This window comes from Staurois parvus, unplaced genomic scaffold (assembly GCF_062004578.1).
Source record: "Staurois parvus isolate SC_StPar_1 unplaced genomic scaffold, SC_StPar_1.0 ptg000315l, whole genome shotgun sequence".
Taxonomy (NCBI): domain Eukaryota; kingdom Metazoa; phylum Chordata; class Amphibia; order Anura; family Ranidae; genus Staurois; species Staurois parvus.
In genome coordinates this window covers 3,933,206-3,950,393 of record NW_028318111.1, presented here as the reverse complement: position 1 = coordinate 3,950,393, position 17,188 = coordinate 3,933,206, and the positions used below count along the sequence as shown (strand labels likewise).

General features: G+C 40.6%; 1 protein-coding gene across 2 annotated transcripts in view; it reads right to left on the bottom strand.

Moving 5' to 3' along the window:
- The window catches only part of ZRANB3 (zinc finger RANBP2-type containing 3), a 427,423-nt gene that overhangs the window by 49,858 nt on the left and 360,377 nt on the right, over positions 1–17,188 (bottom strand). For both annotated transcript variants that reach the window (XM_089683596.1, XM_089683597.1), the window contains 2 exons: positions 16,522–16,613; positions 12,631–12,732 (listed from right to left, as the gene is read on the bottom strand). In XM_089683596.1, coding sequence (XP_089539722.1) covers positions 12,631–12,732; positions 16,522–16,613 — 194 coding nt within the window. The remainder of the gene's footprint in view (positions 1–12,630; positions 12,733–16,521; positions 16,614–17,188) is intronic.

Here is a 17,188-nt window from a genome sequence, read left to right as displayed (position 1 = left end):
GTGAGGAGGGACAGAGCTTCTGCTCTCATGCACAGTGCTGGATCATGATTGTTCTCAGGTAAGTATAAGGGGTGGCTGGGGGGATTCCATACACAGAAGAGTTTTTTTTTGTACCTTAATGCATAGAATGCATTAAGGAAAAAAAAACCTTAAGGCTTTAGAACCATTTTAATCATTCTCTCTACGCTGCTTACGACCGGACTAAAAATACCCACTGCTTTAGAACATCCATCCACTTTCTTCAGCTCTCCTCCTATACAATAAGCTTGAGTGTGTTTGATAACACTTTGCTATGCCTTCCTGCCCAAGTCTTAGCCTTGCTGTTCAAGGGACCACATGTAGCTAATATAAAAACAGCTTCAGGTACTGATACCAACTGTAATAAACACACAAGTAAGGATTTTCCTAAAGGATATATAATACCCTTAAATTTTTATTGTATGTACCAACCTGGAATTCATCTTTAAGAACTGATGAAAGCATCAGTGAACTGGTGACAGTATGAGCCGCCATAATTATTAGATGCCAACTAACAAGACAATTGTCATTCCAAGACCAAATCATTTGCAAATTTGGCAATACACAGCAACATTTGCTATTCATAGCCGGTAAAAATTGCATTAAAAAAATTATATTTTGCCAAGCTACTAGAATCTGCAAATCGTTTGTGGCCAATTTAGACTGCATCAAGGTTTTGCAAATGTTTGTATAACACGGAAGAATGCAACCATAATTATTCCTTAATACCGGATAATACAAGATTTAGAGAACAACACAGCACAATTTGAAAAGAAGTTAACGTTTTATGACAATCGTTTCCTTTTGTAAAAAATTCAAGCCTTGAGCAGAAACTAAAGTGTTCCAGACTTTAACTCTTCTACAGAAGCCTCAGCAAAGCCTTTACTCACACACTTTGAAAGCACTTGCTCGGTTCAAGAGTTAAATCACCAGGTTGCCGAGACGTGTCAAAGTTTTAGCACTAAGTGCAATTTTCTTCATTACTTAGAAGGAGGGGAAGGTAGAGAGCTGGATGTTATTTCTGAACGGTGTTGTTCACATTGGGTGTGAAAGTGTTAAAACACAAGGCTATGAATATTGATGAATTATCACAGTTGGTAATTCTGCAAATGAGAAGAAAAAAAAAAAATCCCCTTCCTTGGCCTTCGCATCCACAGAAATGTAGGTGTTAGAATTTGCTAGAGGAGCAGAACCCGAGTTTATTTTCAGCAGAAGCAGACGTTCGCACCACTTGTCTGAATCTGCTGTATGTGTGTGTGTTTGTGTGTGTGTGTGTATATATATATATATATATATATATATATATATATATATATATATATATAAATTAATAACAGCTTTCTATATATAGGTCCATTAAAGACATAGACCATTTATTTTATTTTTCCAGTATTAGATGCAATTAGAGCCTAAGACAAAAAAAATCTTTGCTTTCATCTCGGTTTATTGTATTTTGTTCTCGAGATACGATATAAGTGGCACATAATTGTCTGTGATACTAGAGTATGATCAAAACCAGCTATTGTTCAGGGAGCAGGCTTCCGCTTCAAAAGAATAATATTTATCCAAATTATGTAACTAGATAAAATTTAATGTATACATAGTAGCAAAGACGCTCACTGTACAATATCCGGATGCCCGTTTTAATAAAAATCAGTAGTTACCAGTATAAATATTAGAGATAAAATACATGATGGCATACAATGTCTGCTTAGTTCTGGACCACTGGAACATAATCTCATTCTAGAGGTGCTATAAATAAATTAATAAATTACAGCACAATGATTTCATTTATTGAGCAGATTGAATATGACCTTTTACTCAGGTACAAATAAAGAGTTGATAATAAAAAAAAAAACAAAAAACGTTTGCCAAGAATCTTTGTATATCATCTCAGCCCCTCTGTATAGCAGTCATTTATATTTCTAACGTGTTATGTGGTTCAATAAACATACAAAAATAAAAAAAAACTAATGCTGAAAATGTGTAAATTTTTGATATATATATATTTTATTAGAAGTAGAAATGTATATTATATATCACAAGGTAATAAATAAAAAGCTGACGGCATACATTAAAAATGATCCTTATACAATTTTGCTATCATATAGCAGGGCGATGATATAATAAAGTTTACGAACTCTATCCATTACCCAACATGTCCAGATCTGCTTGTACAGGATAATGGAGTACTTGTTATGCCCAACTGGAAAGTTTCAAATCTGGCATGCTATCTGCCTGCAATGACCAACATTTGGCAGGATGAAGTCTACATTAAAATTCTGATTGAGGCATTCAGCAAAAACTGTAAATACCTAAAGAATGGTGAACAAGAGGCCTTTTATTAAGAGTAACATCCCTCGCTCCGTTGCCTATCTTGTTCCCTTAAAGCACAAATGATTGCAAAGTCTCTCAGATGTTTTGGATAAAGCATTTGCCACTTCAAGATTCCATAGCACCTAGTCTCATTACAAATTTGACTAAACATTTGGTCACATGATCTCTGCTGTATGGGAACTAACCAATCGATCCCAGTGTAATGGTTTCTCCATCCAAGTTGCATATTTTGGAGCTACTACTTCTGCAACACCTTAGGTCCCATGTGCCAAACACAAGGCTCACAGGCCAAATCTGGCCCACCAGGACATTTCACGTGGCCCTTGCACCTCACCTGCAGCACCCCCTAATCTCTGCCCCCTCCTTGTCTCATCAGTCAGCAGCAGAGAGGACAACAAAACTCCTCTGCCAGATCTTGCACTTCTCTGTGAAGCTGCGGAGAGGCTCATCTCTGTCCCTCACATCTCAGCAGTCGGCAGCAGAGAGGACAGAACTCCTCCTACAGATCCTGTGTCTCTCTGTGCAACCGCAGCACTCCCTCGTCTCTGCCTCCCTGGTCTCAGCATTCAGAAGACTCTGGCAGCTGACTCCAGCACTCCTTTGGTCTTCCTCCAGAACCTGTAACAGGTCCTGTGAGGGCAACCATAATGCTGATGCGGCCCATAGAGAAACTGATTTTGATGCCCCTGCCTTAGATATTTCAGGGAGCAGAGGGAGCATGGAAGGTGCAAGAGATCTTACTTTTGAAGAGATCAAAGTTTAGTTAGTTTATACAACAAGCTCTCTCTCTTATTTACGTTTTATACTGGCAAAAAACGAATGTATTAAACCATGCCTTTTCAGATGGAACCATTAATGCCAGCTGGCCACTAAACAGTTTTAATATCTAATGTAACCCCTCCTAACAAATTGTAATCAAACCTTAGGGACAATGTAGTCAGATTTCCATGATCCGATCAGCACGTTTTTGGGTTGTGGGTGGAAACCTATGGCCTTAGAGAAAACCCACTTAAAGACAAAACTTGTAAACTCTGACCAGAAATTCCCTCTAGTAAGATTCAAACCATTGACCCCAATTGCTGCAATACTAACCATATATCACTGGCTGACCAAAACAGATGTTCAACTAAATAAAAAAAAAGGAAAGACAGTCTGGCTTGAATGATTTGAAAAGGCAGTATTTTCAAGTGCCAATGCTAGCTCAAAATGTGCACTCACAGACATCTTGCTTTAAAGCAAATCTTTTACATGCTTGTGCAATTCAAACTGAGCAAGTGATGAAAAAACAAAACAAAAAAAAAAACAAACAGAGATTAAATTCAATGAACGACACATGTCAAAACAATTGGCAGATCCAAATATGTAGACAGCTGAAGTTAAATGCAAAATCCAACTGTTCCTTTAAAAAGGGGAGCTGATTCCATCTCAGTGGAGGCTTCCCTTTAACATTAAAAAGAGACCCTCAAAAGAAGAGATGTCAAGTATTTGAAATAATTTATTGCAGTTTTTCCTCTTCTGTGAATTATTCTTTATTCACTTGCACTGTTTTTGAATTTGCAAGAAAATCTGAAAATCATGAAAAAAAATTAGGACAAATGTTTGGACACAATATTTGTAAATCTAGTAGCCCCGTAACCCCCCCCCCACACACACACACACACAAGTCTATCCTCCAGGCTTTGACACCCAGATACAGCTCGTCTAACCTAACTTGGGCAACACTCATGCCCTTTCCCCTTCCCTACTCTAGCCCTTGACTACTCTTCCATTCTTTCCTTTCCACACACCCCTAAGTACTCCCTGTGCTGGCCCAGCTCCTTTATTCCTCACCCTCCCTACATAACCTTTTATGAAATTAATTGTTTGGCCACATGATGACACACAGCATTTCCAGTGTTAACATACACTACGGAATTTATAGTGGCTCTATAAAATTTCCATTGAATGACAAATAGTGGGTGCAAAAGATTCACGTAACCAGCAAGGAAAAAATGTCACCAGCACACCCAGGATCACCAATATGGGTACAAAGTTTTAAATAAACTCCTGATGAAGGGGTCCAGCGAGACTCCGAAACGTTGACTTGCTGTAACTATGTGATCGTTTATTAAAACCTTTGGATCCATATTGGTGATCCTCGGTGTGCTGGTGACATTTTTTCCTTGCTGATCTTGTTTGGTTCCAGCTGACGGTCACTGCAGCACCCACTCATACACACAGCCATTTTTAACACAGGAACATGTGCGTTTGGATTGTACACTTAGATTCACGTAACGGTCACAAATGGGTACAGACTGTTGTTGTTAGGATACTGTTGGCTATGCAGCAGAAATGGATCCGAACAGCTGACATATCCCCACATGTAATCAAGTGCTATCTGGGGATTCCCCGGGCTGACATCTGCATGTAAACCAAAAGGGCAGGGATGCTGGTGCTTAGAAACCAGCCTGCAACCAATTGAGTTGTCCTGTCTAACAGTTCACGTTAAAAACAGGGGTTTAGTTTCACACATTTGCAAATACATGGGTAAGCTGCAGAGCCTCTTCATGGCACCCCAGTATTCTGCAGTTCCTAACTCTATGCATTTTGAGAGTCTCTATAGCAGAAGCACATGCATAATAATGGATAGATTGAGGGCAGGTTAGCCTAGAGGGAACCCATCCATCCTTAAAGGCGCAGTGGTACACTGGACACCCAGCATATAGCACAATGGCAGCAAAGGTGTCCAGTGCATCCCCTCACCAATTTATCAACAGTACAAAAGAATGGCAACTGTCCCAACCTATAACTAGGCTTTGCAGCAAGAAGGCTAGGTATACAGGTGCTTCTGCTATAGATTGTGTCAAAAATGTACAGAGCTAGGAAGTACAGAATACTGGGGAGCTTTGAAGAGGCTCTGCAGCCTACGCATGTATTTGCAAATGTATACAAACTAAACCAGTTTTGAACATGAACTGTTAGACACAGGGGCGGACTGACAACTCATGGGGCCCCCGGGCAATAGGGGATCATGAGGCCCCTGTGTCCTTGCCCAAACTCAAAAAAGTCTATGAAAAAGGTACCAGGTGCATCTCATGGGGCCCCCTACTGACCCCGGGCCCTCGGGCAGTGCCCGAGTTTCCAAATGGTCAGTCCGCCCCTGGTTAGACAGGACAATACGGTTGGTTTCAGGCTGATTAGTAAGTTGAGCCGGGAATTTATTTGTTGTTGTTTGACATGTGTTGTCCTTCCATGTGCTCCTTGCTGCAAAGGCCAGTTATAGGTTGAGACAGTTGCCAGTTGTTTGCACTGACAAAAATGGCCATACATGGTCAATATCACTAGCATCTACGCCCCTTTCTTTACATTCAGATATGGGCTGGGGAATCTCCTGGTGGACACATGAATGGGTCCGGGTTACATCACTAGGACAAATAATAGACAAACACTGCTCCAGGTCAGCCCACGTAAGTAGCCCCTAAATTGTGCAGTAGGGTGCAGGTCCAGTTCACAGCTGTCAAACACTGCAAAAATATGCAAAGTAGAACTTCAAGCATAGGAATGCACTCAATCATGACCATTATTATTAGTTATGCTTAACTAACTGCATTCTGCATGAAATGCGTTAACATTGTGTTCAATGCCTGATGAGCTGTGGTGTCTGATATTATGAATTTATATTAAATTTCATTGGATTTCCTTAACTGGAGTGTGATCAACCTCTTTGCACATTTGTGAGACATCATTGAGACATCAGCTTCTGGCCACAAACACGGAGTCGGAAGCTGTCATATTCATGATATGGTCTCAGTTCAGACATGCACCATTCTGAGCACTGCCATACCTCCGTAAACAAGTTCAGAGTTGATCCTAATCATTTAAATTTTTAATTCTTCAGAAATCCGTCCTAAGCAAAGCGACAAATACTTAAAACGGAACTACCAATAACTACTTGAATTATACACAGGTGTCGGTAAGATTACCAAAACTGTCACAAGACTTGCTTGAATTTGGAGCAGGCTCTTTTAAAGGGGTCACCCCCCCCCCCAAAATTGCACAGATTGTTTTTAATTCCCCCCACCCCCAGTGTGTTATTTAGAATGGGCTGTCATGGCACAGCAATGAAAAGAAAACTAGATCTGCATTTTTTTAAACAAAGTGCACCCTATTGCATGGCATGTGTATTGTGGTGCATTGCCGTCTGGGACTGTAGGCACTTACTGCACTTGTGTGTTGGGAAGCAAAGTACTCCATAGAGTGCTTTGTGCTATCATGTGTTGAGGTAAGACATACGTGTGTAGCCAGCTTTAAAGTGTTACTAAACCCACAACAGTAAAATCAGTCTGTATATGCTGTAAAGCATGCTTGTTATACTCACTGTGGAACCTAAGGGGTTAATCCTCTGCATTTTTTAAAAATGCTGTTTGATCCTGACTGCTCTGATTCTCCCCTTCTTCTAGTGTCCCCTCTTTTTTCCTGATAAGACATACTGTTGGAGATATTCTGCACATTCTCAGTTTAGTGTGTATTGCTAGAGAGTTTTTCTTTTTCATGGGTGAGAACATGTGATCAGCACAGGGCCAATCAGCAGTGTCCAGACAGAGGTAAGGAGTTCGGCATCCTCCTAGAGCAGAAAGAAAACTCCTCCTACAAGCTGTAACCAGTACTCTGCTGGACACTGATAGAAGTCACAATACTGCTCTAACTGCTGATGAGAAAAGGTATTTAGCAGTTTTCCATGTTCTGTGTACTGTGGGAAACCAGATAGAGTGAATGCAGGGTTCTGAGTTTAGTAACACTTTAAGGATCAATAAAGGACTAAAAAACAAGCCAAGTGTAATAGATCATAGAGAGTGCCAAATGAAGAAATATTTAGGAGCCCAAAGTCGGATACTTTAATGTTCAACGAACGGGTCCAAACCATTCATTGCGTTTCAGGGACCACACAATCCCCTTTCATCAGGGCCTTGCAACTTCTACCGTGAACACCACCACCACTGCCTGTTGTTTCCAACCTCCTCTGCCTGCAGATATTTCTGCTTTGTACTTTTGAGTCCATTTAACATTCTGCCATTTCAGTAAGCCCTTATGAAGGGAGGTTGTGTGGCCCCACAAAGACACTGGCTGTCTTTTGCCCTACTTGTTGTAACCAGCTGACCAATAAAGAGTTTGGACTCTGAAGGATATTTAATTTGTCACTCTCTTTAATCTACTACACTTGGATTTCTCGATTTGGGTGAATGTCCTCTCCTGGGGGAACCCTGTCTTTGGGGTGAGCTGGCCCACTGGGCTCAAGAAATGACTTTGTCCATATTTTGATAACTTGGGAAAAACCATGTCCATCACACCTCTACCACTACCTCTTAAATAACAAGCCAGAGGAAGATCAAGGTTTGCTGTAAAATTTGTGCTGTACGAGATACTTTTTTTTTTTTTTTTTTTTGCACCAACATTCAAATTTTCAGGCATAGCTTTCAGGGTGTACCCCTCTTCTTCGAAGATTCAAGCAAGTTTTTGTAAAATATGATATCTACTGACAAATTTGATATTTGGTCTTCCCTTAGCAAAACATCTGTATATGTATTTTTATTATATGCTCATCCTATGCTGGCTAGGTGAAGAGTTTTTGTAGTTACCGTCTATTGCACACCATCCCTGCACCTTCCCGTTTTGCTGAATCAGGTCAACAGCTGACTGTTTGCTGTGGCTTACTAAAATCTGCACATTGCCCTCTATTTACTCACAACACCCTTGAAATGTCAAAACACAAATACAGCATAAATACACCAGTCAACTGTCCACTGACAACTGGTTTCTCCATTGCCTCTAAACGCTGTTCTCATTTCCTACCGTTCTCTAGTATGATACAGGTCACCTCTATCTCGGAACGTTGGTACCATACAGATATTCTCTGGTTCAGAGGAACCATGTTGATAAAAGTGGATAGAAATAATAAACGTACTCGAATTATGCCGTGTAATATTAGCGTATTTATCATGTAGAAGAATTATTTGGGAACAATCTAGCCTGCTTCTAGTATAGAAGAGATGGTTCCAAAGGCTTTAAAATATTATCTAGTTGATAATATTTCTAGTTGTAGGGCTAGGTTTACATTTATGCGCTTTCCATTGTGTTTTCCGTTTTTTGCAGAAACGCACTACAGTCATTTAAAATGAATTCCCAAAAGCTTTTCAGCTAATTATATTAACATTTCAATAGTTCTTTGAAATATTTTTTGGAATGGTTATTTTAAGAATACTTTATGTTGATACTTGTCAGATATAAGAAGCAACTTGTTATTCTCAACCTTCTGATGTATGTATTAACAGCTTCTTGTTTTGTTGAATAAATTGATAAAGCATAACGCAGCTATATGTCATGCCTGATTTAAAGTCCCACGGGAAAAACATTTGTTTATATTGTATAGACAGAGAGAAGAGCTCATCAGTCTGCTGCTTACCCATTCATTGTCCATTTCCAGGATGGAGGAGGGACAAGACCTGTAAGACCTAACTAGATAGAAGCATAAATCATTATAACATCAAAGCGACAGACACTATCTATTGCTAAAAATGTTTCTTCCCCCTTCTCCTGCCTTACCAGTATACAAATAAAAAGATATGCATACTTTCCTCTTTTTAATGCGCTCCAGTCTGGTCATGTGATCCCGCAGCCCAGCTCCTCTCTGTCAGTAAACAGATACTGCAGGGGAGAGGAGAGAATGCTGACAGTGGCTGGGCCATGGGAGCCTATGGGTGATGTCATGGCTCCTAGAATGCAGAGCTGTTGATGAGTGCTCCCTTACATGAAGCTGCATGATCACATGAATGGACCCAAGCAATTTAAAAATGGGTAAGTATAAAGAGGTTTTTTTTCCAATTAGGCAGGATTGGTAGAAGGGGGAGGGAACATTTTTAGGTCAGTATTAAACCCAAATATTTATTATAATGCAGCTTACCAATTCTTAGAAAAAAGTCTAAAAAAGAAAACTAATGCAGATATGACATCTATTTTCATTTGGTGATCTGGTCAGTAAGTCTATTGTCAAAAAGGAAAAAAACGGTTTGCTGTAACGGTTTATAAAGTGTTAGCTGGAGTTTGGCTTCAATTTGTTAGTATATCTAAATCTGCTAGTGCATCTAACACTTCCCTCCAACTCCCCACAGACTGACAATGCTGCTGTCCAAAGGTGCCCCCGTGCTCCTTCATCCAGAGTGGGGACACTCTAATACAGGAATTGTGTTAATGGCCAGATCACCAGGTAAAAAAAACTAATGCAGCCACCACATCTGATTGGTAAGCAGTAATATATTACATTTTGGGTTTGATTCTGCTTTATGAATAGTAACTTAGTAATAATACAACATTTTTAAGACATAGGCTTTTCTTCAACTTTAAACAGTTGCCATACATGTATTTCTTCTCTGTTTGCCAGGAGGTTATATTTGATTTATATTTGATGTCAGATTGGACCCTAACAAGCCAGAGGACCTCTGCAAATGACCAGAACCTTTTAATGAGGAATTTACTAAGAGGAATTTTTGAAAATAGGGTTGGAAAACCTAGGAGTAATGTGAAGCCTGCTGAATTTAGAGAAGAGAGAGGCTGTGTATTATGGCTCTGTTATGTGCAGTATCATATACTGACCACTTTAAATTATTTATAATCTATATCCTACCCATGACAAGCTGATAAAGACATCCATGGTAACAGAATATTGATTGCCGCTTAAAAAAAAAAAAAAAAAAAAATCCATTGATCCAGCTGGTCCACATGTTGCCTCATTACCGGATTTTCAGTTGCTTCTGCATCAGATTTATTCCGTGCAGTTCCTTGTCTTTGATTAAGATTTACCTTTTCATGTCTCATAAGATCTTCTGGCACTATCTATTCATGGTTCAATAAAGCCTTCCTGTAACCAGGAATTTTACTTATTCTGCTAAATTCTCACCTCACCTCCTGAACTTTACACATTATGTTATTACAATTAGCTTAATGAAGTGCATTTCATGTAGAGAAATATTTTACACTTTTGTTAAAGCAAGTGATAGCTGACAAGTCACATGACCTATATGCTACTTCTAACTGCTGCGCTGTATCAGTTACTTTAACCTTCAGCTGGTTCCTTTCAATCCTGAGTGGCAGGCTTTGGAACCTGTGCAGACCAGCTTTTATTCATGTCAGAACCACTTTCTTCCTCATAAAGGTAAATAGTGATACAAAGCAGTACGATGCAACTTAAAAGCACATCAAATGAAAGTCAGAAGGAATTCTGCAGCACCTGTGAAGGCAAAGTGAATGATCTCAGATGCATCTCAAACCGATACCATATCCAAAATGAATGCACCTGAATGGAGGCTGCGTTTACCCATCGACAGGAGCAGTACCCCTGGAGTAAGGTTGTGCTCCGAGGAGTTAAAAATTTAGAACTTTGCCCCTCTCCTCTGTCCCCTTTCCAGTCTTCCCCTCTCACCCCCTCTGTTCCCCTCCTACCTTCTTTCTTGGTTACTGGGACCTTTCCCTTTCTTCCTGCCTTAGACTGTTTTCATAATCAACTAAACAGATCCCCCTATATAACATAATTAATCCTTCAATGTCAAGATAGCAATGGAGTGAAAGCACTTGGACACCTGAAAATTTGCTAGTTTATGTTTGTTACAATGATTCAATTACATGATTGTACTCGTTTTCAACGGATCTGAATTTTTGATCAGAGCCTGATGAAAATTGTTGTAAAGGTTACAGGTTATTTTTTTGTAATGCATTTTCTGCATTAAAATAAAAAACCTTCCAGGTGCTGTTCCCCCTCCCCCAAAATACTTACCTAAGCCCGATTTGAATCCAATGCTGTACACAAGAACTTGCTCTCTTTCTTGTCCCCTCATGGGCTCAGAGACAGCAGCAGGAGCCATTGGCGGTGGGTGGATGGATGGGTAGGTAGTTGGGTGGGTGGGTATCTAGTTGGTTGGGTGGGTAGGTAGGTGGGTGGATGGGTGGGTTTGGGGTTGTAGCACCAGAGGGGATCCTCAGAAGAGGAGGATCAGGGATGCTATGTGCAAAATCATTGCACAGAGAAGAGAGAAGTATAACATGTTTATTAAAAAAAAAACTAAAAAAAAAACATCTGAACCTTTACAACCACTTAAATGTAACAGTCTCCGTCTTTTATGTGATTGTTAGGCAAATTGCATGTAAAAAAATGTGCAAAACAAACTGAATAGAAAACAAATTGCATAAAAAAAAAAAATAAAAGTTTGAACTGTGGATGGGAGTTAAAAATGAACACATGTACAGAGATAAACAACAATAGTGCCTGTCTGTTTTTTTTTTCTAAAAAAAAAAAAAAAAAAAGTTTCTAAATCCCCAAATTACTCACAGGAACCTCTGCTGCACCTCTTCTGGTGGTAGACACAGTTGCTTGCTATCTGCTCCCTACTGCTCAGCCAAGCAGTCTTATTGCCACCCCTTCATGTTGTCATAACGACACCCCTTTAACAAAGAACCCTGTGGTAACCCCAGGTAAGGACACTTTTATCATCAATGGGCAGCGTTCATGTCACAAAAAAGTGACACGGCCACTTCAAGAAGGGTGCCCCCCCACCCACATTACAGACAAGGAGGAAGAACCTGATGCAGACTGTCAAATGGCCACCATTTTCTTGTTTTAATAAATGTTGGTAATTAACTAAAAGAGGAGTGGTAGAAGAAAAAAAAATGTGCTTTTTAAGCTGCGCAGCATCGAGCTTTAAATGAACATATGGATATGGTAATTAGAAATGCATACACATCAACACTTATCTTTTTTATTTTACATATTTTCATTATTTAGATAAAAGTGCCTCTTTAAAACGCTGCACCATTTTTTTCTCCCTCGTCTTCAGATCCGTTGTGTTTTATCCCTGCCATTCTGACACTGAAGCTTCAAAACACACAAAACCTCAAGGTCCTATAAAAGACCATTCGGCGCACTGCTGATCATTTATATTAAGCAGCATGCTTCTGTTAGTGGAAATACTGTCTATCAAATCTTATTTAAATGCTGTTCTGGAACTTGCAGAATCTGTGTACTTCTGTGTGATATTTAAACAGCTCAAGAGACTGAACGCTGCAGTCAAAAGTTAAATAACACTTCTTAGAAAAAACACAATTGGTCTCGAAGTGCGGCAAACTTTTGGAAGGACTTCCAATCACTGATGAGCTGTGCTGTCTCCTAGCAGAGACTGTGATTTCTTCCGACATAGAAGATAAAGCTCAACGTGCCGCTAATTAACCCACTTTACAAATGACTTATCTTACCAAGGATCTGTTTGGTTTCTGCTGCATTGCTTCGGGTAAGTCATCCCAGTTTTCCAATTTAATATCCAAAGGAATGAAATTACAGTTCAGTGGTTCTCCATCCTAATGAGATAAACACAGGTTTACAGGTTTAATAAAGCAGTGCCGAGATATGATTTGCTGATAATTAAGATGTGTGTCAGTGCTCCTCAGATTCTGCAGCGCTGAGAAACGTGACAAAATCTCATTTACCAATTATTATTTTTTATTGACACAATTAGCATTTGATTAGGGACATATGCAATCATCTAAATAATTTAAACAAGAGCGATTGTCTAATTAAAAAACAGGATATTGTTTTAAAATTAGTGGATCGTGAAGAACAACCAATTCACACTTTTGTTTACAATGGCAGAGAAGCTAAGATTTAGCACCATACCTGAAATCCTTCAAGATGATGTTGGTGGCCAAACCCAAAGAATAATGCTGAGGCATAAATGTCACATGGAAGGTGCTGTATCAGTTGAATTATAGGAGGCGAGTTTGTCCCTTGGATGAGACTTAAAATGAAGATATACTCTATATGGGCAAGTTTGAGTAGTTGCCCATCACACCTACCTCTCCAAATGTATATGGACAACCTTCCAAATTGAGTTGAGGTGTTTCCAGTGAAGGGTAGTCAGTGCTACAGCATACAACAACTTTTTATCATCAGGATGAAGATATACTATATGGGCAGGTTTGAGGACATTTGCCCATCACAACTACCTACCTATCTCTCCAAATGTATGTGGACGACTTTCCAAATTGAATTCAGGTGTTTCCAGTGAATGGTACTGTCCATGCTACAATATACAATGACTTTTTATAGATTTGAGTGCTTCCAACCTCATGGCAAACAGTTCTTGCTCCAGCATGACTGTGCCCCCATGCACAAAGCAGCTCCATAAAGACATAGGGGTTGATTTACTAAAGGCAAATGGTCTGTGAACTTTGCAAAGCGCAGTTGCATTCTGCAAGGCCATTTGCTACAGAACTTAGGAAATGAGCAGAAGCTCTGCTTACTTCCACCATCCAATCTTGTGCAAGCAAACATCCTGTTTTTTTTCCTTTACCTTGCATGTGACTGGGTATTCATTGTAAAGTGAAGCTTTACCTCATTTGCTAAGCCCTGGAGCAACTGCACTTGCAAAAAGCACAGTCTATTTGCCTTTGGTAAATCAATCCCATAGTTTGATTAATTCTGTATGAAGGAACTCAAGTGGCCTGCACACAGCCCTAATCTGGCGAGTATAGAATGCCAGCTGATCATATAGTGTAGGGGGAGCAAGATGGTGGATGTATGATCCATGCACACTGTACTCCAATGGATGGCTAGAAGAAAAGCCATGTGGTAAAAGCCACATTTGACATGCGCGTTCGGCATTAACGGATTCTATTGACCAGAATATTAATTTATTCTGGCCATTAGCATGTATTAACACATGAAGGCGCATTAACCTGCTCGTTTGCACTTAATTTAGCCCAAACGCTCCTCTTCAGAATGTACAAGTGATGTGTTCTTTTTTCTGCCTCTAAACACTCCTGGTTCTAAATGCCTGTAAATTAGTGCATGGAGGGGCGTTTAGAGGAAGAGGGGAAAAGAAAAAAAGTAAAACATCTGTAAAACAGGTGTTTTTGAGCTGCAGTGTTCACAAGCCCTTACAGCAGTGGTCTCCAAACTGCGGCCCTTTGCTTGCATTCATCTGGCCCTTGGGGCATTATTCTTCCCCACCTATACAAGGTACTGTTCTACCCAGTGACACCAGCAATGGGGCATAATTCCTGTTACTGACACCAATGGCAGGGCACTCTTCTTCCCACTATCAATGATGGGTCACTATTCCTCCCACTGACACCAATGATGGAGCACGATTCCTTCCCGATACCAACAATGGGGCACTACTCCTCCCACTGACACCAATGATGGGGTACTATTCCTCCCACTGACACCAATGATGGTGCACTATTCCTCCCACTGATGCCAGTGATGGGGTACTATTCCTCCCACTGATGCCAATGATGGGGTACTATTCCTCCCACTGACACCAATGATGGGGCACTATTCCTCCTTCTGATGCCAATGATGGGGCACTATTCCTCCCACTGACACCAATGATGGGGCACTATTCCTCCTTCTGATGCCAATGATGGGGCACGATTCCTCCCACGGACGACAATGATGGGGCACTATTCTTCCCACTGACACCAATGATGGGGCACTATACCTTCCCCTGATACCAACAATGGGGCAATATTCCTCCCCCTGACACCAATGATGGGGCATATTTTACTTCTACTGATGCCCTGATGCCAGGGCATTTTCTGCTCTTACTCGCCAAAGTCCGGCCCCCTTAAAGTCTAAAGAACCTTAGATTGGCCCTTTATTTTAAAAGTTTGGAGACCCCTGCCTTACAGTAACATAACAAAGATTATACAGCCAAGGACATAGGGGTGGAAAAGAGGACAAATGTTGCATGCTGTGTTGGCGAGATTCAGTACTCCAGTTTCTTGATCTATGAACTGTCACTTTTCATCCTTTAACCATTTATCATGTGGAGGAACTGCCATTTTTCCACATGACAAAATGACCAGGCACTGGTCTCATAATATGAGGATCAGAGATCAAGCAGAGTCAGTCCCACCTGATCATCTGCCAGGGCAGCCCTGATGAGCATTTTTATGACGAACAAGTCAGAAGTCCAGGGTTACTTTTTAAATATATGAAGCAGTGTAGACTGGAAGGAAGGTGGTATGGCACAAGAACCTCACTTTAAAGACTTTCGCTTTTTTAATTTAAAACCTATGGACACGCTAGGACGCACAGTATCCATGCCAGGTTCCTTATCATTGCGCAAAACTCAATCGGAGAGCAAGCTTCTTGCAAAATAGAAAGTCAATCTGGGTGGAATTTACAAAAACAGACAACTGTGATTTAGGCTTTGCTGCTCTTAAAAGAGAAGTAGGGCCAAAGATTTTTTGTCCCTACTTCACCTATGGATCCCAGAAATGTTATTCGTTCTGCACTCCTGTGGCCCGTTTTCAGCCAACAGCAGGCTAAATCCCACAGTCGGATGATGTCACTCTGTCAGTCCAGGCTCTGAAAAGATCTCAACTTTAAAGTCAGGATCCACCCAGATGCCTGGACTGGCAGTAGGCTCAATCTCAAACCGCTGCGAGCCTGAGCTAGCCACCTCCTGCCCCCTCTACAGCCCGGCGCTACAGGGAGCGCTGGAGGGGCAGAACAGAGGGCTGGTGACTGTCGCCGGCTCTCTGCTCACTGAAGACTGTGTTCTATCACTCAGTTCCCAGTCTTAGAAGCAACGGGGGACAGATACAGCATTGCACCAATGCTCCATCCACCTAGGTCAGTATTTGTTTTTCTTAAAGAACCACATACTTCTCTTTTAAATGTATTCATTCTTGAAGAAATCAAATTAAAGATATCACTTTTATAGTGCAAAAAGGATTGACAAGCAGAGTCTTAACAGTAGCAATCAGCAATACAAATTTATTTTCTTCACTGCAGTATGTACAAGTATGAGCGAGCTTTATTTAGAAACATCTCTCCCCTCATGAAACGCTGCCCGGGGTTGATATAAGGTTACAGAGAGTGAATGCGGAGCCCCAGATGTGTTCGGCGGGTCTGGGTAGAATTGAGAGCTCGCAATCAAAGTGTTGCGGACAGACCGCTGAGAGCTTGCCGTTAATCTCCTCTCTGGCAGAGAAGACAATATGGCTTTTTAATTCAATAAACTGCAATCCCAGCTGGCACCGGAGCTGCTCAAATATCAGTGAGACAATAAGCAGCTCTCCTCCGGACGTCTTATTTTATTTCCTTCTAATCTGCGAGCCTCTTCCATGTGTACATACCTTGCTATATAAATAGATGCGGTCCGTGTGCCTGCTGGCACAGAACATTAATCCATCATACGCTGGTAGGGCAGTGGAGCTGTGACAATGCTCTGCAATGAAGCACAATATGTAGGACAGTGAGTATGGATTTGGAATGTTGTTTATAAGGCAGGCAGCCACCAGGGAAAAGAAAAGTTTACTGGGAGATATACGAGGTGAGGAAAGAGGTTGGGGGAAAGAGAGATGAAAAGGAGATGAAATGCTCAGGTGGATGTAGAGAGGTAAAAAAAAAAAAGTAGGAGAGAACTAGATATGAGATGGCGAGAAGCCATAAAGAAAGTGAAACAAATATAACAAGGAAAGATTATTGGGATCAGGAAAAAAGAAACATATCAAAAATGCAAAAGGGGTTGGGGGAAAGTGAGAAGGAAAAGGAGATGAAATGTTCAGGTGGATGTAAACAGGAAAGAAAGAAGTAGGAGATAATGGGGTTGATTTATTAAAATTGGAGAATGCAAAATCTGGTGCAGCTCTGCATAGAAACCAATCAGCTTCCAGGTTTTATTGTCAAAGCTTAAATTGAACAATCTGAAGTTAGAAGCTGACTGGCTACCATGCACAGCTGCACCAGATTTAGTAAATCTCATCCAATGAGATATGAGATGGTGAAAGCCATAAGTAAAGT